The sequence below is a fragment of the Carya illinoinensis genome, chromosome 7 (assembly GCF_018687715.1).
Source record: "Carya illinoinensis cultivar Pawnee chromosome 7, C.illinoinensisPawnee_v1, whole genome shotgun sequence".
NCBI lineage: Eukaryota > Viridiplantae > Streptophyta > Magnoliopsida > Fagales > Juglandaceae > Carya > Carya illinoinensis.
The window spans coordinates 11,294,178-11,322,116 of NC_056758.1; the positions used below are offsets into that span (position 1 = coordinate 11,294,178).

The window sequence follows — 27,939 nt, forward strand, 5'->3', positions numbered from 1 at the left end:
AGAAATACTAACCAAAATCCTCAATAAAATAGAATAACAACCCCACAAAGACTCAAATTTTCCACAATTCGATGTACCAAAACAACTGCCAAAGGTAGACAAACCTACAAAATATGATTCTCTAAAAATACTTGTACCCTTAACCTTATCCATATATGTTCATCGAACCTTTCCAAAACTTCCTACTCGTGTTCTCCAGCTGAACCATCAAAATATTTGAAAAATGTTATGGAGATAAGGAGTAAGTTATTAACAACTCAGTAAGTAGAAGATATATACTAGCATGCAAACATGAGCATTTACAAAGTACAATATGCAGAACAAAAAATTTTCCAAAGTTATCATGCTGAATAAAACATATTTTCAAACGTAATAGAGCAATGGATTTAAGACTCATAAAAATTAGAGTACTTTGGCATAACATAACCTAAGCATTATCACATCAAAATAGAGTATCTCACAAAGCAGAGACTATGTTTAACCTTCGTGGTAGGGTTGAGCCATCCTCGGTGGCCAAACCGGGCAGAGACAGAGGTGAATCTTTCCCTTATTATTCTCGAAATCTCGAGTGTGCATATACGAAAAACCACAAATAAATCACTTTACTTCCAAAGTTGGTGCACTCAGAGACAGAGGAGTTGGTATCAACCCAAACAGAATAGAGCATAGCAGAGACAGAGTCAGATACAAAATCAATATACTATGCCAAGGTTTTTTAGATGCCATATCAAAAGAAAATAGAGTACCAAAACATATTCAGATCATTTTCACATTCTGAAAACAAAAGTTAGAGCATTTTTCTAAATAAATGCACAAATTTTTAGATTTTTCATATCGTTATTTTTCACATTTCAGAGATTGCATGACAAAATATAGCTTATGTCTATACAATGCATGTTAAAAAATATTTTTCCTTTTTCATACCGATTTCATGAGTAATGCAAAGAAATGATCGATGTTGTTTTTTCCAAGTTCTCATTTCATAACAAATCATGTAAAGTTTTCATAAAGTTAACTTCAGTCTTAATAATTCATGTAAAACCTAGCATAGAAACCCAACTTATCTAAACTTCTTGACTTTTTCAGAAATTTTTCTCAATAATGTGGAATAAAAATTATTTGCCACGTATAATAATAATCACGTAATTCTCGTAAATTTCTGGGCCAACACATATTTCGATATTTAAACCTGAAATGCCAAATTAACATGTTCTAAATCCTCATAATTCCTAAAATACCATCCTTTTCTGAAACCATCAATTATCCACTTAATTTTTACTAACCTATTTCCCACTTATTTCACAAGTCTATTTAAAAGACAACAAAACTCAAGCCATTTAAAAAAATGAAAAGTCACTGAAATAAAATATTACTGGACCCAAAATAATTTCAAACCTAAACTCAACTCAAAAATATTTTACTTTGAAATAACTTAACACAACGTAGTAAAAACAAATATAAAAAGAAATTAAGCAGAAACCAGCCCACTGAAATACATTCAATAATTTACTACAAAAGGCTTAAAAGCTCGACGTAAAAACTAATCCAGTGAGTGACTGAAAAATAACCTTAAAAATCCTCATGCTTAGGTTTTTTAAAAAATTAAAAAAAAATAAAAAAATCAAAGGGTATATAAACGTAAAATCATTCCTCCTTAACCAGCTTTACGAGGGGCACGATCACATTCTATTTTCTTCGAAACCAAAAGAAGGCTTCTTGCATGAAACAGGGGCTGCACATCAGAAACTTACCAGGAGAGAGGAAGACGCGGCATAGACGCCGTCGAGTTGAGGGCTGAGCACACAGAGAGAGATAGAGATGAGAGAGAGAAAAGGCGAGTGATGAAAGAGAGGGAGACAAAGAGTGAGAAAGTGGAAGGAACTCGGCGTGGGCTTATCGAATCAGCACGGGGTGACTGGAGGAGGCACAGACGACGATTTTTTAGTCTTTTTCTTGGTGTTTCACGTCTGTTCCGTCGTGGTTTTGAGGTTGAGCAACTGGGTGGCACCTAGCGGGTTGGTGAGGCTGAGATGGAGCGCGGCTGTGAAACTGGTAGATGGAGGTTGCTCTGTTATGGTTTCCATAAAAAACAGGGGCTAGTTGGAAGTGAAGAGAGATCTGGGATGGTTGGGTGCAAACGGAGAGAGACAGAATGAGAGGAACCGAGAGGAATTTACGGCGTTGACGAGCAGAGATGCGGTGGAACTGTTTGGCGTCGCTGGGCTTCACCAAGCTGAGACTGGAGGCGGCTATGAGGGTGGAAACTAAGAGGAAATATACTCTGTTTTGTTGAGGGAAAACAGGGGCCGGTTTTAGGTTGTTCACGCTGGAAAATAATGGCTCAGGCTGGACAGAGGGTGGCTAAAACAGAGGCTCACGGTGGTTGGCTTTTGTGAAGGAGCAAAGTAGCTCTCATCGGTGGTTAAGCCTGGGCAGTGGCTTTCACACTGCGGTGATCCGATGGAGGAGCCGCGACATAGATGGCCTGGCTTCGGTTTCACAAGGTTGGTCAAAGGCTACCTCAAGGTGGTGGGTTTGCAATGCTTACGATGGGGCAGAATGAGGGGGTGGGTGTTCTGTACGTGGAGAGAGGTCGCGGCTTGAGGTTTCTTCATGCAGGAAAAACTACCTGTAGTATAAATAGGGAACCAAAAGAAATAAATCTAGGGAAAGAGACGTGTATGAAGAGGAAAACAGACGTGATCGAAGCGTGCATAAAGTTGAGTCAAAGGGGCTGTGCGTGATATTTAATAACACGTGAAAATGAAGTGATGAAAATAATAAATAAATAAATGAGCTCGAGCTCTTTGTTGAATTTTGAATTTCGACTCAAACTTTAAAGAAAATCTAACTTGTTCAAAAAAATATTTCGGCTCATAAAAAATTTTTAATCTAAATATTAAATTCAAAGAAAATCCTATTTCACCAAAAGAGATGTTTTAGGTCCATAGTCTACTAAAAAATTAAATAAATAAATAAATTTGAAAACTCAAGTAGATTTTTCGCATATAAAAAAAAAAGATTTTTGAAAACAACTTATTCCTAGACTCAGGTGTTACAATAACCAAGAAAGAAGTAATTTAATTTTGCTATTATTTTCTGTCAGTTAAATAAATTTGTTTCAAAAGGCTTTGGTTGTCAGTGTCATCGTCGTCGTTGTTATTATTATTGTTATTGTTATTATTATTATTCATAAATTGTGTCCATATATATAAAGAAAAATGATACTCTTATACTTCATTTATTACTTTACTATTTAGCTGTTTTTTCCTTTTACTCTTTGAATCTGGATTGAAAATCTTGTAATATGACTTTCTTGCATAATTTAGAATAAAAAAATTCAATCAACTAATGCAATCATGTAATTTATAAAAATATATTTCATCTTTTTTATTTTATAAAATTAAATTTATTTTTAATTAAATTAAATGATTAAGTTAGTTGATTAAATTTATTTTCTTCTAAATTATGAAAGACTGCCATATTCTAGGATTTTTAATCCAAATTCAAATAGCTTATTAGTAAAGCAGTATGAAAGGAAGTGTAAGGGTATCATGGATGGGTAAGGCTTCTTGGTGGTGTCTATGCTGCCATGCCATCAAGGTAATCATCTTAATATGAGATCCAATCCTCAGCGACCGGTTTTTGGTCCTCTCCTTTTAGGGTGAGGTTTAGTCTCTCTAGGAAGAGTAGTGTCCCTTAAGCTAGCTTGGCTGGTTTGTAGTGGAGCCATGGATGCAGATTTAGCAAGACAATGGGAGGAATTCAGCCTTACTGAGAAGGAGACAGGTGTGGTAATCCTACCATTCAAAGTAACACAGAAGCTCATGCAACAAGGCAAGTTTTGTCTATTGGCTATGATAATAGCAGAAAGATTAGTCAACCGAGAAGCTTTCAAAACAACCATGTCCAAAGTATGGAAATGCAAGAGTTGGATTCAATTCTCAGAAGTAGGAACCAACAAGTTTTTTATAGAATTTAACCATGAGCAAGACTTGCAACAGGTTATAAGTGGCATACCATGGTCTTTCGACAGATGGTTAATATGTCTACAGCCATTTGAAGGCCACAGGTTGATTAACAAGGTCCTCTTTCACATAGAGGTGTTCTGGGTGCAGGCCTTTAACATGACATTTGCTAGCATGACACATGAGGAAGAAACTCAGATTACAGAAAACAGTGGGAGAGTATTAACTGTCCAAGCAGATGAGAGGGGCATAGGCTGGGGGAAATGCATGAGGATGAGGGTGGAAGTTGACATCTCCAAGGCACTCAAAAGGGGAATTTTCCTGACTTTTGAAGGGAAAAAAACTTGGGTATCCTTCAAGTATGAACGCTTGCCCAATTTCTGTTTTAAGTGTGGGGTAATAAAACATGACCAGAAGGGGTGCCATGCTGCATCCACAAGCAAGGCTAAGTTGCAGTATGGCTCTCGGATGCATTCACCATCTTTTAATGATCATGAGGTCACAAGGAAGAAGTATGGTAATGAACCTTGCCACCAACATGCAGAAGAGCAGCCATAGAGGGAGGAGGGGAAGGTCAGGGATGAAGGGCAAAACTGTCAAGATGAACCAACAATGGAAAGCCTGGACACCAGCCTACCTGATATTGACAAAACAGAAACCAAAACAGCAAATGCAGACATGCTTTCTAACTATCAACCTGCAGAGACTATTCAACTTCCTTTTAAGGAAACTGGGAGGGTTCCACTTATGGACATTTCAGATAACAACTTTAATGTTGCAAGGGATGGTCTGATGCAATCCTCTGAAAGGACTATGGACTCAATCCTCATAGCAAACGCAGCAAGGCACTCAAGGGACCAAGAGGCCATTAAGGGCCTCGAGAGAAATGATGACCTGGGGTCACAGGCCTCATCCCTGGCCCAATTTGTTTCAAAACAGATTCAGGCCTTGGAGACTATACAGAAAAGGGCTACCTGGAAAAGGAAGGCAAGAGATAAAAACATGGAGAGTCAACTAGCTGGCCTAGAGGAGGACAAAAAAAACAGGCTTAAAGGGATTTAAAGAGAGGGGCCTCCTTTGATGATAGAAATAGAATGCAAAGTTTTCAAGAAGCCAAAGACTGAGCAGGTATGTGTCTCACTAGCTTATAGCATAATTGGGGTGGAGGCTGACTTTCAGTCCCACCCAATGAAATGAATTGCTTAAGCTGGAACTGTCGAGAGCTTGGGAACCTTCGGGCAGTGAATAATTTGTGCCTTATGGTGCAAAATAAGTCCCCATCTTTTGTTTTCTTAATGGAAACAAAATGCACAAGACCAAAATTGGAATCAATCAAGAAACTTTTGAGATATGAACATAGTTTTGTAGTCAACTCAATAAGGGTCAGTGGAGGCATTGCTTTTTTCTAGAAAGAGGAAATAGAGGCTGAGATCATATCCTACACTCAGTCCCATATCTCACTCCTAGTTAAAGGGTTGAAGGAGAATGTGACATGGCACATAGCTGGTTTCTATGGAAACCCAAGCACAACACAAAGACATGAAAGTTGGCAACTCCTACAAGCTTTGACACCTATTACAGCAATTGGTTGGCTGTGTGTGGGTGACTTTAATAAGATTCTGAATTATGGAGAGGGGGGGGGGGTCTCTGAGACCTTATAGACAAATGGAACTCTTTCAAGAAGCTATGTATAGAAATGGCCTCAGTGCTATGGGATTCTTAGGTAACAAATTTACATGGTCAAATGGCAGAACAGGAGGGACCTTTACCAAGGAAAGGCTTGATAGAGCCTTCTGTAATGCAACATGGTTAGATCTATTTAATGACTCAAGGGTCATCACCCTCCCTGCCATGAACTCAGACCATAATCTCATCTAGGTTACCTTTGATCAGCTACAGACCAATGACAATAGAAAACTCAAGCCTTTCAGGTTTGAAGCTACATGGTTACTGCATGAAGAGTGTTCTAAGATAGTAGAGGAAGCTTGGCAAGCACCAAGATTAGAAGGAAACAAAATGCAACACATGTCAGAGGGCATGAAGCAATGAAAACAAAGGCTACAAGTGTGGAGTAGGCAGATCTTTGGTAACCCAAAGAGAATTCTTAAAGAATATATGACACTCCTTTCTACTTTGTAGGAGAGGAACACAGGTCATCTAAATGGGGAGATTAAACAGGTACAAAGAAGGGTGGATGGGATTCTAAATGCAGAAAACCTCAAATGAAAGCAAAGGGCCAAACAAAAATGGTTGATGAAGGGTGATAGGAACACAAAATTTTTCCACCAAACTGCCTCTAACAGGAGGAAAACCAATACCATAAAGAAACTGGTTGATAGCAATGGACAAGTTATAACTTTGAAGGGGGGAATTAGTGACCTACTTAATGCTTATTTTTCTGAACTTTTTTCTTCATCAAACCCCAGCAACCCCACAGAATGCCTCTCTTCCCTGTAGACTTGAGTGACTGCCTCCCACAATGAGATGCTTACCAAACCATTTTGAAAGCAAGAGGTTGAAAAAACCCTATTCCACATGAATGGCCTCAGCTCTCCAGGACTAGATGGCTTCCCTGCAATATTCTACCAAAAACACTGGTCAATTGTGGGGCCTCAAGTGTGTAAAGTTGTTCTGGATGTTCTGAACTCAAGGGGTAGTATGGAAGCAATTAACAGCACTTACATAGCACTCATTCCAAAGAAGAAGGTACCTACAAAGGTGATAGAATTCATACCAATATTTCTTTGTAATGTTATTTACAAGCTTATCTCTAAAGTGATTGCAAATAGGCTGAAAAAAATGCTCCCTAGTATAATTTCTCATTCTCAATCTGCATTTGCTCCTAATAGACTAATTTCTAACAACATTATTGTGGCTTTTGAGACTTTGTATACAATGAAGTGTAAACTGGCAGGCAAAGAGGGGTACATGGCTCTAAAATTAGATATGAGCAAAGCCTATGATAGGGTGGAATGGTGCTTCCTAAGAGCTATCCTCTACAAGGTGGGCTTCATGAACACATGGGTAGAGCTAGTGATGAAGTGCATTGAAACAGTATCATATACCATCCTAGTAAATGGAGAACCTCAAGTTTCTTTTCTACCCTCTAGAGGCATTAGACAAGGAGACCCCTTTTCACCATACTTATTCATACTGTGTGCAGAAGCCTTGAGTAATTTAATCCAAAAAGCTGAGGAAGGAAGGCTCATACATGGGGTTCCAATTGCAAGAAGCCAGATGAGGATCTCACACTTGTTTTTTGCAAACGACAGTCTACTGTTCTGTAAGGCAAATGCAGATGAGTGGAGTAGGCTGATTGGTCTTCTAAGGGTTTATGAAATGGCATCAGGTCAAAAAACAAAACTTGGACAAAACCTCAATCATCTTCAGTAAGAATACTGCTAGACCAACCCAAGACTACATTCTCTCCATTGCAGGGATGAGGACAGCATGATATATGAGAGGGATCTTGGCCTGCCTTCTATGGTGGGTCGTAGCAAGCTTAAATCCTTCAATAGCATCCTAGACAACGTAAGAACAACATTGAGTAACTAGAAAGTTAAGACACTATCTCAGGCTGAGAAGGAAATCTACCTAAAAGTTGTGATACAAGCACTCCCAACCTACACAATGATTGTCTTCAAGCTTCCCATCACTCTTTACAGTCCATTAATAATGCCATACAGAGGTTTTGGTGGGGCTGGTAAGACAAGGAATGTAAAATACACTGGATCTCTTGGGAAAAAATGGGCCAAGCTAAGTCAGCAGGGGGCATGGGGTTTAGGGACCTTGAAGACTTTAACAAATCAATGCTCTCTAAGCAATGCTGGCACCTAATTCAAGACCCTAACTCCCTGGCCTCAAGAGTTCAAAAGGCCAAGTACTTCCCAACATCAAGCTTCCATACAGCCAAGGTTGGCTCCAAGCCATCATTTGTGTGGAGAAGTCTCTTGCCTACCAGGAATGTTGTAGAGGCAGGATCTGGGTGAAGAGTGGGGACAGGAACCAACATAAAAGTTTGGGAAGATAAATGGTTAGGCCATCCTAAGCAAAACAAGATCAAAAGTCTAGTTAAGATCCTAGAGTTTAAGGCTACAATTGCATAATTAATTGATTCATAAACAAAAAGATGGAAGACAGACCTAGTTTAAGAAATATTTGAGGAAGAAGAAGCCAACTTGATCTTGCAAACCCCTATCAGCTCTAAAGATTCAGTGGATAAAATCATATGGCAGGGGACTAAGGAAGGCTCATTTCTCATTAGGGAATGCTTAGCATTTGGAGAAAACGAGGGTATTGCAAGTTGAAGGCCAAGTCTCTACAAGCAATAGATTCCAAGAGGTTTGGAATAAAATTTGGCAGATCCATATCACCCTTGGAGACAAAGTATTCCTATGAAGAGCCTGCCATGAAACTCTCCCTACTCAATCCAATCTCTTCAAAAGGAAAGCCGTGAGGGACCCCTTATGCCCTATATGCTACAAAGAGGAAGAAACTCTAATCCATGCATTGTGGAGCTGTGAGGCAGCTATGGATGTATGGGGCTAGTGCTCAAAGAAACTCCAGAAGTGAAACTTCTCCCAAGCACCCATGATGCTGTTCTTTGAAGCCCTCTATTGCCCTATCTGAAATAGAATTGCAAGAATTTGTCCTAATAGCCAGGAAGCTATGGTGGAGAAGGAACTCTTTCATCTTCACTAAGGGCTTCTCCCACCCTACTGTACTTGTTAGAGACACCAAGATCATGATGGAAATGATGGCTGAAGGGGAGGAGATGCACCAGAGCAGCAGGAGAGACACTCAATTATGTGCCTCAGAAGATGCATGGAAGGCTCCCCCATCGACATGGTTCAAAGCTAATTGGGATGGGGCAGTGGATAAGGCTAAGGGCCAAATTGGTATAGGTGTTTTCATCAGGGACTGCAATGGCCAAATAATTGCCACCATGTGTGATAAGAAACAGATGTTTCTTGACCCCCTATTAGCAGAATCATATGGAGCACTCGCAGCTTCTCAACTAGCATTGGACCTAGGACTACAAAGAATTATACTCGAGGGGGACTCATTGCAAGTGACCAAGACCTTACAAGAAGAGAAGGAAGCTTGGAGTTGCTCTAGTATGATCATGTCTGAAACTAGATCTTGTCTTAAATATTTTGCTAAGTGGAATGTTTCTCATGTTAGGAGAAATGGCAACAAAATGGCCCACTTACTTGCAAAAAATTCTTTGACCATTTTTGAACTCATTGTAACCATGGAGGACTCTCCCTCTTGGATTTATTCACTATTATAATGAAATGGCTTAAGGATATTCCCCTTTTCAAAAAAACAAAAAAAAAATGAGATCCAATCCATTTGCCAAGGAAAAAGTAAATGTCAAACTCAAAAGAGGTCATAGTATAAAAAGATATCTTTGAAGAGCTAAAAGTAGGGTGGGCAAAAGCTCCGCCCACTCTAACTCTGTCTGAGCTCCGATAGCAGTCCGACTTCAATGAAGTCAGAATTTTTAAAAATTGAAGTCGAAGTCAGAGTTCCCTAATTGGAGTCAGAGTCTGAGGTCCATGTTGTCTCAGAATGCCGATATTTTTTTAAAAAACATCTTACATAATTAAAATAACGGATTTCACTTTAAAATGAACTACTTCGTTTCTTTCAGAAGGGGGTCCAAAATGTCGGATCCCTTACTGAAGTAACTAACAACGTTGTTTCCCTTGAAGGGGGTCCAAAACGCAGGACCCCCCTTTTTCTCCACTCACTTTCCCAATTCCCATTTCACACGCCACACTCCACCACACCTTGCACCCTTTATCTCTCTCATCCTCAACATGTGCTTCACCTACCCATTGTCTGCCATTGCCTGAGGCCACCACGAGCCAACTTCCAGAGTTCATCAAACCAAAAATTATTTTTAAGCCCACTCTTTTTTTTTAAAAGAATTTTAGGGTTTCAAAATCCTTTAATTGTCACATTGTGGTTTGAAAGTTGTGAAATGTGTGTGATTTTTTATTTGCATTTCAATCATTTCAATTTTTAGGCCATTAAGTTTAAGAATTGTGGGAATTTAAGTTTATGAAAAATCGAGAATTTTCGTTCTAGACAATGTTTTCTCAATGCCCGCTTGAATGTAGTTCAAGCAAAATTCATACAGATTATTCGCTCGAGTGTGGCTCGAGCGAACTTCATACAAATTATTTGCTCGAGCCTTCGTTGAAGTATAGCTCGAGCGTACTTCACACAGGTTGTTCACTCAACCCTTCGCTCGAGTTTAGCTCAGGTGAACTTCACATGGATTATTTACTTGAGCCTTCGCTTGAGTGTGGCTTGAGCAAGCGAAGGCTTGAGCAGACATTCCATTTTTATCTTTTATTTATTTTTAAAACCACAAACATGACTTGACACATTTCTTTCCTTTTAAATATGTTTCCAATGTGTAGATAATTTTCATAAGATGTTAATAACTGTTGTTTGTTAATTGTTTCAAATAGTTTTATATCAGGGCTGAGTAAAGCAAACTATGGATGCTACACCATCCCACCATGATTCTCGACAAGAGGATGACATACAGCCATTGGCATCACCGATAACTACCTCCTATGCATGTAGTTGAGTCCCATTAATAGATTTGGAAGATGTTGATATGCTAAGGCCGATCAACCGACGTGACATAGTAAAAAAAAGTGAGGGACATGGAAACATTTCATCAAAATTTCTAGTGATTGTGAGAACCTGCAAGCTCAATGCCACTACTGTGAGCAATTATGTAGTTGTCATTTGAAGAAGCAAGACACATCAGTATTAATAGTACATTTTATGGGCAACTAGCGGTATAAGATACATAAAAAGTTCATGCCAACTGATCAAACAAAGCTGAGTTACGAGACTTATACGACCATTGATGTCACATATTAAGAAGTTGTTAATCTCTCAATACAGTGAGAAGATGTTGAGGGATGTTCTTGCAGAGATGATCATCATTGTTTACACTTTAGAGCCATGATTTTCCATGCTTTCACGGTATATAGTGATGCACAATGTGTTTCACATCTCACTTTATTGACAGTGAATGGACATTGCAGAAGCATATTATTAACTTCAAAGAAATTGTTGATCACAAGGGTTTATCCATTGGTAAGGAGATGGATGATTGTATAAATAATAGGGAGATTAGAAAAGTGCTTTGTATCACGATTGACAACGCCAGTGCAAATGACACTGGCATTGATTGGTTTAGGTAGAATACAAAGGTAAAGGAGATATCATTCGTCAGCATCAATTTATCCATCTTCGATGTTGTACTTATATCATCAACCTTATAGTTTTTGAGAGATTGAAGGAAGTTGATGATTCCATTACTAAAGTCTGAAACCTTGTTATGTGAGGGCTTGCCCCAAAGGCTCCGCTAGTTTAAGGCAACAGTTGAATAGTTTGAGATCTCATCTTCCAGTATGTCGTAACTGGATGTTCCAACTCGATTAAACTCTACATACATTATGTTGTATGTTCTGCAGAAGTAGCAAAGAGCGTTCAAGTGGATGGAGCTCAAGGATGGGAGCATGAGGTATGCTTTGTTGGAGTTAGTTGGGGGAAGAAAGGGGTCAGTGTGACGAACACAGTTGATTGGGCCAATGTCAGATATTTTGTAGAACTTTTGAAGTTATTTTATAACATAACTATGCCGATATTTGGGACAAAATATCCTACTAGGAACATGTACTTCAAGGAGCTCTTGGAGCTTTATGACCGCTTGCAATAAAGTTGTGTTGACAGTGTGGATTTGTTGAATGCTATAGCTATGAAGATGAAATATACATTTAATTAATATTGGGGGATGTTGAGAAGATAAATAGATTATTATTTGTGGTTGCGATCCTTGACCCTCAATATAAGCTAGCGATTGTAGAATTTTGGATTAGAGATGTTCTCGGTGATGAGGTCACTGATCAATTTAAGAGAGTTCAAATGTGATATTGATGAGTTATATAGCCATTACAAGAGCAGTGGTTAGTCTTCAACTGAAGGTGGTAGCTCCTCACTTCTGACCGGTTTGACATCTTCCTTAAATGACACACATGCAGATAGTTCAGAATGCATGCACATAGTTCAAACATTTTGATGATACAACAGTATCATCAAAATCGTGCATTGAGGAATATTATACAATGTAAGTGTGAAGTTGATCGTTATTTATGGAAGATATCGAGGTACCTAGTTAAACATTTCAGATATTAACTTGGTGGAAGGTGAATTCTGACAAGTTTCCAGTCCTTTCCCAAATGGCCAAAGATGTACTAGCAACTCTTATCACTATGTTGCCTTTAAGTCAACGTTTAATACCGGAGGTCGTGTCTTAGATATTTATCAGAATTCATTGTTTCTGACCACCGTCAAGACCCTTGTTTGCACACAGAACTAGTTAAGTTCAACTCCCATTGGAGTAGATATTGTTGATACCAAGAGCTATAGGCTTGAATCAAGTAACTTTATAGTTTAAATGAGTATTTACATAATTTTCATATTTTCATTATTTAATTTATAATTTATATGACTTTATAGACTTAGTTGTGAACCCTAGACTAATTGTGGATTAAGACGGATGTACCGTGGAATGGAGAACCCCCTGGTCTCTTTATTGGCTAGAAACTCAATACCATGATTACTATCATGCAAAACTCATTAGAGTTAGAGGTGGACGTGAGTTCATAATGTGTCCTATTTTAGGTCATGTATCACTTGGTTGATGGTTTAGAAGTCTATAATTAAATGATTAAAGAAAAGATAGTGCATCTGATCTGTAAAACTTAATGCAGGAAATTACTATCTAATCATCGACTCAAATGCATGGATCGTCAAGACTGGTGCGAGAAACTATGGCTATTTGAATCAAATCTATGACATTATTTATATTTTGATGCTATAAATTTAAATTTATCGTGAATTTTTAGTTTTAAATTTAAATTTGTCATTTACATACATTAAATCACCTATTTTTGTATTGTACATGATTTAGTCATTGTATTTAAATCGCCTATTTTAGCTTTATAACTTACTTTTTACAATATTTTATATTTTTTAATTATTGTTTTATATTATTTTGATTTTTTTAATATTTTTAACAGTACTGGGCCAACCTAAATTTTAGATTGGGCCTTGGATATTGGGATGTGGGCCTAGGCTCAATTTGAGTAGGGCAAGCCCACTACAACTTTGATCGGAGTTCCGAACTCTGATCAGAGTTTAACTCCAATTCCAATTGGAGTCGGAGGGTATTTTGACCTCCGACCCCAGTCAGAGTCAGAGGTCGAAGGTGGGCATCTCGACTTTATCAGAGTCGGAACCCACCCCTAGCTAAAAGAGGTAGGGTTTCACCTGCTTATCTCTTCTTCACTTTGTAATAGAAAGAAAAATAGAGATCAAGAACTTGTATTTGCAGTTTTGTACATCTACACTTCAGATTATTTTATTGGCTCCTATGGATGGAAGTTTCGGATTAGAGCTATGTAAATCCACTATTCTATATCTTATGCAATCTTTTTATTTTTCTTTTTTCTTTTCCTCCTGTGTAGGGCGATGACTGGTTTCCACACCTAGCCCGCCCGGACCTTGCTTGGGGCTGGTAGGGGGACTCACGAGCACCAACCCCTACTTTACCCTTGATAAAAAAGTAGGGGTAGGTGTTGGATGGGTTACTATCCCTGCCCGAATTTCACTTGCTTGCCCACTTATATATATATATACATAATTTTTTAAAAATATATTATATTACATATATTTTTAAAAATTAAACAAAATGATGCCGTTCCAGAACGACCCCCCCCCCACGTTCTCCTGGAACTCTCTTGGCTCTCTATCACCGTCTCTCATCTCTAACTCTTTGTCTCACCCTTTTTCTCGGTCTCTTGTCTTGTCGTCGTAAAAGGCTTGTATGAGTTGCAAAAGTGGATATTTGGAGGATGATCAGATGAGATGAGAATTTTGTAAATATTAGTAAGGTAGTTTGAGTTAATTATTTATCAGGTTTTGGGAAAGGAGAGAGAAAACTTTGAATAAAAAATATTATAAAGTTAAAATATTGTTAGAATATAATTTTTTAATATAATTTTTATTTTGTGATTTGAAAAAATTGAATTATTTTTTGTTTTAAATTTTGAAAAAGTTCTAATGATTAATTTGAAAAAGTTATAATAATTAGTTTAAAAGTGTTTATATTTGAAAGATATTTATGAAGGAAATAAGATGTGAAGAAATAATATGGCATGGGACGAGATATACTTCCAAACATTCCCTAAATGATAGTTCTTGGTGGTGGTGTGCTTGAAACGCTAATCAATGACTTGCTTAATAGTAAATGACTGAAAGTAAATGAAACAAATATTTATGTGGTTCAGTACTGTGTCATATGTCCATTGATCTTGGGTGTAAATTTAAATCAACTGTAAATAGAGATTGATACAAGCTCTTTGTTTTGAGTAAGCTCACTACAATTACTCGCATAAAGTTCTCTCAAGTCAATATAGTCTTGGAACTCTTTGATTCTTTTTTCCCTCTAGAAGTCGATCCTCCCTCCTTATGGAAGCCATCTAGAACCCCTTCTCTATTCCTGTCTCTCCCCTCTCCTGTTGCTTTGTGTCTTGTCCTAATCTTATATACAATCAAGAGTAATGCTAGAGCTACAGAAAATTTATACCAAAACCACCACACTGAATTACATGGCAAAGCCACCTAGGAGCCTAAAAGTAAAAAGGCAAAATTGAAAAGACAAACACCTGACAACTTAAAAGTAAAAAGTAAAAATTAAAAAAACAAACATTGATGCACCATTCCCCGTAACCCAAATCTCCCACCCTCCCCGTCCATGTACCATTATTAATATTTAGGATTCATTTTTTAAGTGAAGCAAATTCACCAGCACCAGTTTTAGCTCACCTCCAGACTTCCTCGCTCTTTGGCAACAATAACTAGTTGACTTTATTATTGATTTTGATTTTTTTTTAATATTCATGCTCACTGAAAAAGTCATTCACGCACCTGTATAGTGTACACTTGATTTCCTCATATGTAAAATGTGATCCAAACTTCTCAGAAAGTTTTTTCATCATGTGTCACGAGCACAAGCAATGCCTAGACATTGGAAACATCTTCGAAATTGTAATTTGCATTGCCTTGTTTTGATCTATGATAATTGCATTTAGTTGTTTATCGTTCATACACTTCAATCATGACTCAAACAACCATGCAAAGGTATGTGCATCTTCATTGTATATCAATCTACACCCAATAAAATTGACTGACCATGATGGTTAACACCCACAAACAGTGCAAAAAGCATTTTATACATATTAGTCAAGTATATAGTGTCAAATGTAATGACATCTCCGAATGATTCATACGCCTCCAACACCTCTAACCCCCAGATGAAGTTGTCATGCTTTATCAATGTAGTTTTGAAGCACTTTCTCCCCGAATGGCACATTCTCATAACCCCTTGCCTTAACAACTATGGTCTTGAAATTTTTTGACATTCATATTCCTACTTTATCATTTATTTCAAGCCTCTTAGCCACGCAAACATCAACTTTCTTAAAAAAACTTGAAATGCCTTGCCTTTCCTAGACTACAAACGTGTGAGTGCTCCAAGTTTATATTAGACATGGTATATCCGCCTTCATCATCCATCCTCGCATTAATCCTAGTCATACACCATGTCTTCTCTATTTGTCTTGGCTTGAGAATATTGGTAGCTTTACTCTTTGATGTGCTTTCTCGTGCACATACCAAGGTAAATCATATGATATTCCCATCATCATCTTGTTTTGAATTCCTTCTACACACCACAAACCCATTTTGTTTACCATACTTCATATAATAAAACTGAACTTCTTTTGTAGGTTCTTCAAATGATTTCATCACATCCTTCCTCATTAGCAACTTCTACCTCAACATACTCATCATCCATATCAGAATCCATTGCACTCCTAACCTTTGAATTATATAAAAGATCTAACCAGATTCAAAACAAAGTTAGCGCCACATTTTTACACAAAAAATGCATAACTTTATTTGAACTATCACAAACTTTATACACTTTCAAACGACAAGCAAATAATGAAATAGTGGATGGACGGTGAGCTATAAATTCTTTCTATTACTTTTAAATCATTACTTTAAAATTTGAAATTAAATTAGATTGGGTATATAAATATAAGGCTCCAATTTATTCAAGTATTAGATGAGATTGGGTATGTAAATATAAGCCTTAGGGGAAAAAAGTGATTGTTGCTGCCCTGGAGCTGTTTTCATTTCATATAACTTATAAAATATATATATATATATATATATACACACACACAGAGACATTGCAGTAAAAGAAAAGCAACACAAATGAGTTCAATATATACAAATTAGCCCATTTTAATTGGCAGTATGTGGCATTTGGCTGTAAAGACGTTCAGAATGCTGCAAAGAAGTTCTGCATGCTGCAAAAACCAATTCGTCTACTTCTACTTCCATCTCAAAAATCCCCAAACTATAACATAAACACAAGTTATTCTTCAAAGCTGAAAGTTCTTCACATTATTTATATAAATATGTATACCATTTTTTGGTATTCATAGAAAATGGAATGCATATCTGGAAAGGCACATTTAAAAAAATGTATCATTATAAAAATTTATTTCCCTCGAAATGTAAAAAATAATATAAAAAAATAATCCGAAACATTAATAGAGTCAGCTAATTACTGTTGTCGAATGAGCCAAAAATGGAGCTAGGTGAATTTATTTCGCTTTAGAGATGAATCCTATACGCTGAGAAGGAAAAATATAGTTACAAGTATAGTTATGCATTAATTTATGCATCAATGTAATGTGATTGGTCAAAATATAGATTTGATTGAAAATAGTATTAATTTAAATTTTGAGTATGAATAAAATAGTATTAATATATAAATTAATGTACAGTTATACTCGTATGTAATAAAACTCCATTGAAAATGATGCAGGACAGACAAGAAGGAAAGGAAAAGGAACGGAGATTTAGGTTACAGGAAATGGTGTATTAATATTTATTTTTTATTTTTTTAAATCTTTACTTTTTACTTTTTGGCTGTCAGGTATTTGTCTTGTTACTTTCAGGCTTACAGGTGGCTTTGCCACATAATTCGGTGCGGAGGTTTCAGTATAAATTTTCGGTGGCACTGGCATTACTCTTTCATAAGACTTCGGCAGCCTTAATATGCCCACTCATTTTCCTCCCAACAAGTATCATCATCATCATCATCATTAATGTTATTATTATAACTATAAAAGGTGGGTTTAGTCGCTTTAAGAGGAATCGCAAGAAATTTGTAGTAGACTGGAACCGAAATAAGTTTTGTATGAGTTGCAAAAGTAATTCGTGCTAGTAATATGGTATGGTGCTATCATTTTGAATTATGCTACGTACAACTCAGTATCTAAGACAGAATTAAAAAAAAGAAAAAGTATTTTATAATTAATAAACAAAAAAATATTAAAAAAAAAAACTACAAGAAGTAAAATAAAAGACAAGGGAGGACCGTTGTGTTTTAAAGGGATAGCTGCCCTATCATCCCCTACCGTTGGGAGCTACCGGGGAGCGGAGACTCTTCCCCTACTTTATTTTTGTCATAATTTAATTTGAAAAATAAATTTTTAATTTTAAATCTTACGAATAAAATCTTAATATTTAAATAATATAGATGATATATTCCACACACCAAATTAAGAATAAATAAATGAGTTCTTGACTATTTTTTTTTTTTTTAATTCAAGTTAAAAACCTGTTGGCACTGGCGTGTAATAAGAGAGATAAAGAGAGGTTCTGCCAATGACATTGACGGAAAGAGTGAAATATGAGTGATTTGATCAAACTGAAAGTTGATAGGTTCAAACTTAAATAATCCCAAAGACCAACCAGCAAAAATACATGGACTCATGTTATACGGCCTTTATATATCCCTGACTAGAATTAACTATGTTTGGATGTCAAGATCACCTCTCAACACATCTTAAACTAATCATTGATAGGGATTCACTACCTTCTCAACTTCTCATAAAAAGTTAAACTCATCTCCAACTTATTTCATATATTAAAACACAAATATCAACCTATTTCATATATCAAACACATCTCAATGGGACTCACAAAACATTATTATTCACTAAACACCTCAAAATCCAAACCCAACCTAAAAGTTGGCAGCATTGGCATTAAGCTGGGAAAATATTGTAAGAACAAATACCTCTGACCTTTTAATTTGGCGCCATTTAGCAGAAAGGTCAACCAGATTCACGAGTGTTTCTATGAAATTGACCAAAATATTATTCAATATTAGTGGCTGAAATGTTGAGAATATTTCAGAGTTCAAAGTCCAAATGCATCACCATTTTGCAAATCCAATACTTCTCTTTGGTCATCTTAACAAAACCCCAGGCTGGAGTGCTCTTTAGTAGCTGGGCAACACAAATCTTCCAGCATGAATTTCACAAAAAACTCACACCTTATATCACTTAAAATTGTTCTTAAGCTACACTGCTGCGTTTAGGTGGTGTATTTGCAAATTTCCATGAGCAGCGAATGAAATTATCAGTTATTCTGTCACCAGCCACCTCGTTTATGGGAACTGCATCTGCAATCTCCTTCAGATCTTCTCCCTTGAGCTCCACTCTCAAGCAACCAATATTATCATTAAGATTTTTAATCTTCGTTGTTCCTAAGGAAAACATAGGAGAGAGGTTAGAAAAGTATTTCAGCTATAATGAATTCATATTATAAGTTGAAGATAAGATCAAACTAATTAGTGCTGGTTATATTACACACTCTATTTACTTGGGACAGTTGCTGTTATCTTAAGACCAAAGAAAGAGAAATAAAAGCACAGACACCAGTAAAAAACTCTGAAATTGTAAATTCAAGTATATTCAATGACTTTGGAATAATATAAGAACCATGAAAAGACTATAAAGGCATGATTTATGATAGAATAACAACCATACTCTAGTTTGTAATTTAAAACCCCAGAATGTGATGTTTGACGAGACTACCTCAGCTCAACTCAACTCAACTCAAGTCAGTGTTAATCTCAATTAAAATAGGGTAGACTATAGATCCTCATCAACAAATTGAGATTGGCCACATTAATTTTTATCTAACGCTATATCCTATCTAAAATCATAATTTCTGCTCCTACCTAGTTAAAATTTTCCTTTTCATTATTTTTACCAATGTTATTCAGCCCATCCCTACCACTTTTTGCCCCCACAATTTGAATCGAATCACTCTTTTCCACCAGTGCATTCACTCAGTTCTTTAACATATTGGTTATTAACAGCCTCACTATTTCTACTATTGATATACATAGTCTTACCGTAGTCCAACAGAATCTCCACTTTTAACAAGATAGTTTATCTATGGTCACATGATGTACTTCTCTATTTCATCCAACCTCGATTCTATTCTATGAAACAGGTATCCTTTTCAATCTCTCCATCCTTATCAAGTATGGATTTATGATGTTGAAAATACTCACTCTTTGGTATCACTTGACCATCAAATTTTACTATTATTCCATTCATGTATCTGCTTTTATAGAACTAGCAATGTATATACTCTGTGGTCATCCTAGTTGCCCCTGAACCCTAGATTAGAAACACTCCTTCCCAAATTTTGATATTAAGTCCCACTATAGTCGTATCGACTACCATAAGATCATCGGTAAAAGTGCACACCAAGGGACATCTTCAATTGATCTAGTAACCTCACCCATAACCAATGCGAGGAGATACAGAGTTGATGCTGGTCCTCGATCTAAACTTACGTAGTAGGAAATTCACCTATGATCCTCCTTTTATTTTAACACCAGCTATAGCTCTGTCTTAAATAGAAATTAAAATACTTTAAAGGACCTTTTATTTTCCACAATTACCCCTCTAGAAATTTATCATATGCTTTCTCTAAGTCCATAAAAGCATATTTAGATCTTTACTCAATTTTCTATATTTTCTCCATTATACACCTATGTCAGAAATTAGCTTACAATGGTAGAACACTTTGGCAAACTGACTTTCTGATGTTCCAGCTTTCATATTTTAACCTAAAATCTCTTTAGCTCAAAGTTTCATGGTGTGAATTAATAAGTTTAATCTGACTTAATATGTATGGTTTTGGATATCTTCTTCGTTCTTGGTAATGGTATTAAAGTGCTTTAGCTCTCATCAGGCATGTTTGGATCTTACTGAAATTATTAATCAAGCATATGTCAGAAAGATCTACACCTACATCATCAAAGAGCTTCCAAACTTCAGTAGGAATTCCATCTGACCTGAAGCTTTTCCAATTTTCATCCTCAAATCATGTTTTACATTGACAATACTAATTCTTTGTGCAAACATGAATCATGAAACTCCACATCCTCAAAAGAGAAACTAAGTTCTCCCAAATTCCTTGCATGAGTTCGATTAAAAAGCTTTATTGGAATCTTCCATCTATCTTTAATCTCTTTTTCCTATACTAAAACCTTTTGATGCTCTTCATTCATGCACCTGATCTAACAAAAGTCAAGCCTCTTGCTTTCCTTTTTCTTGTTTTAGATCTATAAATATCCTTCCCTCCATTCTTTGTCCCCAAGTCCTTATTAATTTGTCATGAGCCATAATTACAGCCATCGAACTGCCCTTTCAACAGGGATAAATGGAGGAAAAAATATACATGTCAGAAATCAGCTTACTTGAGTTTTGTCATCAATAACTTGAGGTACTCTCACCAGACTTTTTAATCTATAGAAAAAGGAGCACGAGTAATGCATAAGTTGATTGTACCTTACGATATTTGCACATAACTTTGTACCATTCTGATGAGATGGGAAAGAAAAACTGGAGTCCATTTTATCAAGAAGTTGCAAGTCTGAAAATTGATACGTTCAAGTTTTCATTTACTTTTCTAAACCAGAGGATGAACAAAAATATGTCCAATGTCATGGTCATCTCATACTAATTTTTAATATGCAAGTCACCATATCTGCCAGCAAACATCACAAGTATGCAGAGTAGAATTTTTTTTTTGTTGTCCAAGATGGTGATGGAGATAGAGTAGCAGCAGGTACAGCATTTAATAATGACTTCATTGTGATAGTGGACTCTTGATAGACAAGTAGTAAGTGGTGAAACCTTCCATTGCTTTGTTTTCATCAAATTATTTTTCTTGTTCCCATAAAGGGGCTAAAAATGTTCAATACATGAAATTGTGGTTGGAAAAGAGTCACTCACCAGGGATAGGAACCACATCATCTCCTTGATGATTAATCCATGCAAGTGCAAGTTGTGCAGGTGTGCATCCATGCTTTTCAGCCAACTTTTCTACTCTAGAATATAAGTTCTTGTTTTGGTGTAAGTTCTCTCCTTGAAATCTAGGGTTTGAGTTCTGATAAAATGCAAAGTTAGCCATCATTCCACGTTTAATCTCATAATCAGCTAGGGAAAAGTTATGATCTGAGAGATTCAAATAAATTTGCTTATATATTATATGTACATGGAAAAGGCAAGACAAGCATCAGCTACGTACAAGAAAACTGTTTGCAGGCACACTTTCAATGACCGCCTTGCCGCCAAAAAATCCACGACCAAGAGGACCGTATGGTACTATCCCAATTCCAAGCTCCCTGTAGATTTTGGAAATACCAAAAGGACACTTTTCTAGCCATAATATGGAGCTCAAGCAAATTAAAAAAAAAAAAAAAATGCAAATGAAAAGGCAAGGGGAGTATATCATTTCAGCCTAGAAGATAACTCACAACCAGACTGAAATGTTGTAGTTCCCTTGCCTTTCTATTTGTTTTGGTGAACTGGAAAAGTGGGCAGCACAGCCAGGGCTAAGACATCAGAGTGTATACTGATGTATACACTATCATACATCCATGTACATTTCATTGATGCAAGAACCATGTTACAGCATTGAATGTTTCATATATATATTTATAAGATAGCATTGAATGTATATATATATATATATATTTATAAGATCACAATTTTTGTCTCAAGTGGCTGAAAAGTTTACTGGTATAAGAACGTGATGGAAGCAGCTAAATTGACAATTTTTTGTTTTAGGGGTATTATCATGACCACAATTTTTACAAACATTGTAAACAAAGGTTTCATAAAAACTATTAATACAAAATGATGTTACCTGCAAAGCGGAATTATTTCATCCTCAATTTCACGAGTCCAAAGAGACCACTCCATTTGAACAGCAGTGATGGGGTAAACTGCATGTGCCCTCTTTATTGTGTCTGTGCTAGCTTCAGAGAGTCCAATATACTTTATCTTTCCCTCTTCCACCAACTTTTTAAGTTCCCCCATCTACCCATCAAAAATAAATTAGCATCACTTTAGTTATGACGGTATAACTTTAAATATCCAAAGAACCTAGCAGCACTACTATATGGGGTGCTACCCGCACCATACGGTGCGGGGTAACCCCCCCCCCCCCCCCCCCCCGCCCCCTGCCCCCGCATGGGGCGGATGGGGAAAATCCCCTCCGTCCCCCGCCCCCGGTGTGCGGGGGCGGGGTACCCCGTCCCGCATGACGAGGTACGGGGTGGGGGGGCAATCCGTCCGGCCCCCTGTACACGTCTTGTGGGATCTCGAATCTCTGCGGCCCACTCCTCGGAACTTCTTGCAATTCGACAGAGCCACCTTCAGTGGCCTCCGGCTGGCCGGACTCGATGTTGATCTCCTCGACTGCTGCCGCTGCGGCTGTTTCCCTCTGGTTGATGCCCACTGAGAGAGCAATCGGCATACAGAAGACCCACAATAAATAGCCCTTTTTTTAGGGTTAAAAATGACAAATTAAAAAGCAGAAATGGTTGGAACTTGGAACGGAACAGAAGCCCAGGAGTTTAAAGTCGGTCTTGGTGGAATCCCAGGTACCGCTTCACACGTTGCCGGACTCGATGTTGATCTCCTCGACGTACCACTTCACACGTTGCCGGCCCAAGAAATCATCGTCCTCATCGCTGGACGAGTCCGTGGCATCAGCGTCAGGGTGAGTCATGGGGATCGGAGTACGAAGCAGAGGGAACTCAGGGAAGGTAGGAGAGAGGGGCGGGGCGGGGGAAAAACGGACCGGGGGGGGTCCGTCCCTGTCCCCCGCCTCCGCTGGGGAAAAACCATACGGGCCGGGGGGCCCCGCCCCGGCCCTGACGGTGCGGATGCCCCTCTCCGCCCTATGCGGGGGCGGGGCGAACGGGGCGGGGCAGCGGGTAACGGGGCCCCGCTGCCCACCCCTACTACTATAATAAGAGTTGAAGCAGATATATGACTAAAGAGTAATACTATTATGCCCTCTAATTTTACCACTCACTTTGCCCCCTTGAAATGGATATGGTGCCACGTGGCTTATTAAAAAAATTTAAAAAAATATATATTCAAAACAAGGAAACACAAAAAGAGGAAGACTAAAACCTTAGATTCCCTCTACCCTTTAATGTTTGTGTTTTTAATTTTTTTAATTAAGCCACGTGGCACCACATTGTGGTGCCACATAAAGGGGCAAAGTGAGTGGTTTAAATTAGGGGGGATAGTAGCACTTCTCATGACTAAAATTGATGGCAAATGCAGAGTGCATTTTCAAAAAGGGGAAAGAAGTTTTCTAACTCTTACAGTGTCCTCAATAGGTACTGATGTGTCAATCCGGTGCTGATAGTAGAGATCAATGTATTCCACACCAAGGCGCTTCAGACTACCCTCACAACAGGAGCGGACATACTCAGGGGTACCATTTACTATAACATCACTAGATTTCATTCCGACAATACCAAATTTTGTGGCCAACTGAATCTTTTCTCGAGGCAACTGCTTCAATGCCTGAAAAGATGTAATTTCACACTTATTAAAAATGTAATTTTGTGAAACGCTCAGCTGTTGAGCAACTACATAAGTCAGCAACAATCACTGCATGTTATGGTAAAGTGTCTAGTCACATAGTTTATGTTTTCATTATAAATAGAGAAAAAACAGATTTTACATGAGAATATAGGTTGAATTGATCATCTTATACATTATACTTTTCTTTCCTAATTTTCAAAAGTAAAAGTTTGGCTTTTTTTTTTCTTTTTTTTTTTTTTTTTTGGCACCGGGTTTCCGAGGGTGAGAAAAAAGTCCCGACAAATCCCAAGGGTGCACAGGCCCTCGACAACGATTTTCCGCAAGTGCACTTCAGGTAATTCAAGGGGGAGTTCCCTAATCCAATGGCCCTTAAAAATTGTTTGCATCTAAGAGGATTCGAACCTTAAACCTGGAGGGAGCATACCGCCAAGAACAAGGCCTTTACCACTTGAGCCAACCCCTAGGGGTTAAAAGTTTGGCTTTCTTATATTCTGTTGCACCACAAAAACACAACTTAAAAGCCCCATATGCTAGAACAATTAGAAGGGGCACAACTGCAAGAACTCTCATGTTTTGCTGTCACCATCATGGTAGTAAGTTTTATTTCTGAGCAGAAGATACTTAGATAAACTTGATTTACCATATATGAAATCAAGCCCAGATGGATAAATCTCAATCTATGTTCCTTGGATTTTATATTTATAAGAAACCTAGCATAATGAAAATGTCTGGCAAAAGCTTCAGTAGGAAGAGATGATTTTTCCAAATTTCCAAAATATATACTTAAGGTGTCAATTAATATGGAGAATTATGCATAGAAAATAGTTCTTCAGAACTCCATCATCATTGTTCCATATTTTTCATGCACAGGAGACTGATCTATTCAGATAACAACTTAGAGATTCTTCCAAAGGGTAAGAAAATAGCATCCTTCTTACAGTTTGGTAGACTGATTTCCTACAAATGAGCAAACTTCGGATTCCTTGATACTAGAGAAACAAGATTTTAAATCCCCAACTATGAGACACTTCATATTCATTCATTTCTTTTTCCATTTTATTTGTCAAAAAGGGACAAAGCTTATACATTATCCTGCTTTCTCGATTGGTTATCATTTCTACAAAGAGTTGCATAAATAAATGAGAAAATGAATCTTTGTTGGAGCTAGCAAGATTGAATATGAATAACCTTGTAAAATATCATTTGCAAGTGCATTTACCTTTCCCACCAAAACTTCATTAGCATTTGCTCCATACACGTCAGCCGTATCAAAGAATGTGATTCCTTTAGTGAATGCATACTTGATTATTGATATGACAACCTCTTCGGGGACAGGATCATTGTAGATTCCTGAAAGCCCCATACAGCCAAACCCCAGTTTTGAAACCTGGATGGCAAATTAGAATGTAACTTAAAAAGTATATTAATAACAAAAACATCTCTCTTTTGGGAAGCGAATCCCACAACCATTTCTAAATTCTTTCTCCACATCCCAAAGGGGAAAATGCGAAAAGGAAAAAAGACTGAAATTGTGGGACATAATCAAGGCCCCTGATAAATTTATATATATATATATATATATATATATATATATATTATGACAGGCCTCTGATAATTTTTATTTTTTTATTTTTCCTAGAGGATTTCTAAATAAAATTGATATCATTTTCATTTAAGGCAAAAATAAGTAATTACAGAATCACACAATACGAAATGAAGCATTTAACATTACCACAGGTTTTAGAATAGATCATCACCGAAGATGCAGCAGAATAATGTTCACCCTATCATCTTAATGCATATAGATGAAAGCATATATGCAGAATAATGTTCACCCTATCATCTTAATGCATATAGATGAAAGCATATATATGCTTTCATCTTAATGCATATATACTTTCATCCTTTGATTAGTTGTGTAGTTAAAACACTTCTGAATTCCCCCACCCCACTTGTTAAAAAATAAAGGAAAAAAAGCTTCTGAATCCCTAAAGGCGGACGAAAAAGAATTGAACTTTTTTATCTATCAATTCAAAGGATGTGGCCCACTTACATATAAACCATAGATATGCATAAAAAGGAGATAAATTGCTTATCTTTTTTCCTTTCAAGCTCTACATAAGAAAATAGGTAGACACGAAAGATCCTGCACTTGAAACTACATGGAAGAGAACATGAACAAAATACATATAATCTAGAAGACTTGAAATTTCTTGATGCCATTACTGGGGGTAGTCAAGCGGAGCTAGGTTTTACCTGAATTTCATGTTTTCTCAGTTGTACTCCATGAGTTTGGACAACTATCACTTACTTTGAGCCATTTATTATTTTCGATGAAAAGGCTTAACAAAAGACTACGAAAAACAAAATGCTGCGCTTATATTTCGATTTCCCAAATTGGAAATGAAGAGTAAAATCAACAAATTGAAAGAGTTTTTACCTCAAATCCCTGACTCCCAAGCTTCACTCTCGGAATCTGAGCACTCTGCTCTTCAGCCATCCTTTTTTTGTTTTACACTTACTCTCTAAACTCGGGTACCAGGAGGAAAATTTTCTTATAGAAAAGGTGCAGTAGGGTTCTTCAGAAAAGAGTGAAAAAGGTTGTATGCGTGGTTCAGGTTTTATAAACAGTTTGAAAGAGTTTACTGTTGTTCATATTTCCAATGGAATTATATCTTCCACTCAGGATGAATGATTTCACCAAACAGCTAAACTTTGCTTCACAGCTCAGCTATCTACCACCATTGTGAAGATCGTCCATCATACTCCTACCCTCCAAAACTGTTTTGTCTTTGACTGACCGATCAAATCGCAGCTGACCTAACTAAACAGCGACCAAAATTGTTCGAGAGCACTCTCATTGAATCTTCATCCGTAATGCTATTTTTTATTTTATTTTACATACTAATTTATATTTTTTTTTTTTTTTTTGAAAGAACATACCTCTGTATCTTATATTCATTCATCTGTATTCATTATAATTTTGTCCTTCATTACAAAGTATTGAATACCTGCAGGACCCTCCTCTATCCATATTTGTTCCCCATTTACAGTTAAGAAAAATTTTGCAAGAAAATGAGCTACTCTGTTACATTCTCTATATGTGTGTATAACCTTCCACATTGGCCTGTTCCTCAGTATATCCTTAACATCTTCAACCAGCTGACCATGCCATTCCCAATTAGTCTCAGGATTATTAACAGCCTTAACTATGTTCAATGCATCTCCTTCAAAAACTACCTCTGTCAAGTTTAAATCTGCACAAATCCGCAAGGCACACCATAGTGCTTGAAGCTCAGCTACCAAAGGGCTGCATACATTCTGCTTTTGAGAGCACACAGATACCATTAGATCCCCATTTTCATTTCTTATCACTACACCTGCTCCCATTCTCCTTTCTTCTAGTTTTAATGCTGCATCCCAATTTGCTTTTATTTTGCCAGTTGCAGGAGCTGTCCATCGACACAGACCTCTCTGCCTTGTTCCACCCATTTGGCACCTTTCATTTTGTTTCTGAGCTTGTTGAAACTCAGATAGGCTGGCTATAGCTTGGCTGAATATCACATCAGGCCCTTCAAATTTATTCTCAAAAACAAAGAAATTTCGCCTTAACCAAATCCTCCTCAACACTACAGCCATAAGCTCCAATTCCTCTTCCTGCAACTTTTCACACCAGTCTGCCCATAACTCTTACATATCTCTTTCAGTAGATGCCCACTTCTGCATTGGGCTTGCTTTGTCTGCCCATACATCCATAGCCCCACCACAGCTCCATAGAGCATGTGTAACTGTTTCCTTTTGTAATTTGCATATTGGACAGAAAGAATCCCTAACCACCTTCCTGCAAGCCAGATTCCACTTTGTTGGTAAGCAATTATTCAGTGCTTTCCAAACAAACATCTTCACTACTCCAGGAATGTTCAATTTCCATACATTCTTCCAGATGACTGTTACACCATTCGATGCTTCCCCCTTTCCTCTATGCTTTCTACTCATCTCTAAGTGGTATGCACTTTTTACATTAAACTGTCCATTTTTTGTGGGGGCCCATATTAACTTATCTGGTTTACCAGAGG

The 27,939-nt window shown here is 37.3% G+C and overlaps 2 protein-coding genes across 4 annotated transcripts; one reads left to right on the forward strand and one right to left on the reverse strand.

The window, feature by feature from the left end:
- The first annotated feature begins 3,731 nt into the window (after positions 1 to 3,731).
- Positions 3,732 to 4,526, forward strand: LOC122316163. The gene has a single exon (XM_043132699.1). The coding sequence runs from the start codon at positions 3,732 to 3,734 to the stop codon at positions 4,524 to 4,526; it is 795 nt and encodes a 264-aa protein (XP_042988633.1).
- Positions 4,527 to 18,281: 13,755 nt separating this feature from the next.
- Positions 18,282 to 26,739, reverse strand: LOC122316521 (probable aldo-keto reductase 1). 3 transcript variants are annotated; one of them, XM_043133115.1, is made up of 8 exons: positions 26,304 to 26,739; positions 25,083 to 25,250; positions 23,639 to 23,842; positions 22,164 to 22,336; positions 21,543 to 21,639; positions 21,248 to 21,401; positions 20,801 to 20,885; positions 18,465 to 18,696 (listed from the first exon to the last, which is right to left on the reverse strand). In XM_043133115.1, the coding sequence occupies exons 1-8, from the start codon at positions 26,361 to 26,363 to the stop codon at positions 18,681 to 18,683; spliced, it is 957 nt and encodes a 318-aa protein (XP_042989049.1). In that variant the 5' UTR covers positions 26,364 to 26,739; the 3' UTR covers positions 18,465 to 18,680. The 3 variants fall into 3 exon arrangements, with proteins under 3 accessions (XP_042989048.1, XP_042989049.1, XP_042989050.1); XM_043133116.1 differs by lacking the exon at positions 20,801 to 20,885 and adding an exon at positions 20,710 to 20,758 and having other exon boundaries at positions 18,586 to 18,696; positions 26,304 to 26,737; XM_043133114.1 differs by lacking the exon at positions 20,801 to 20,885 and having other exon boundaries at positions 18,282 to 18,696; positions 26,304 to 26,736.
- Positions 26,740 to 27,939: the final 1,200 nt, after the last annotated feature.

Bases quoted from the DNA above. Each gene is read 5' to 3' on its own strand.
- LOC122316163 (XM_043132699.1), top strand. From the start codon at position 3,732: ATGGATGCAGATTTAGCAAGACAATGGGAGGAATTCAGCCTTACTGAG.
- LOC122316521 (XM_043133114.1), bottom strand. From the start codon at position 26,363: ATGGCTGAAGAGCAGAGTGCTCAGATTCCGAGAGTGAAGCTTGGGAGT. The intron at 22,337-23,638 runs GTAAGAGTTAGA...TTTGATGGGTAG, and splicing joins CAGTACCTATTGAGGACACT to ATGGGGGAACTTAAAAAGTT. The intron at 21,640-22,163 runs GTAACATCATTT...CAAAATCTACAG, and splicing joins GAAATAATTCCGCTTTGCAG to GGAGCTTGGAATTGGGATAG.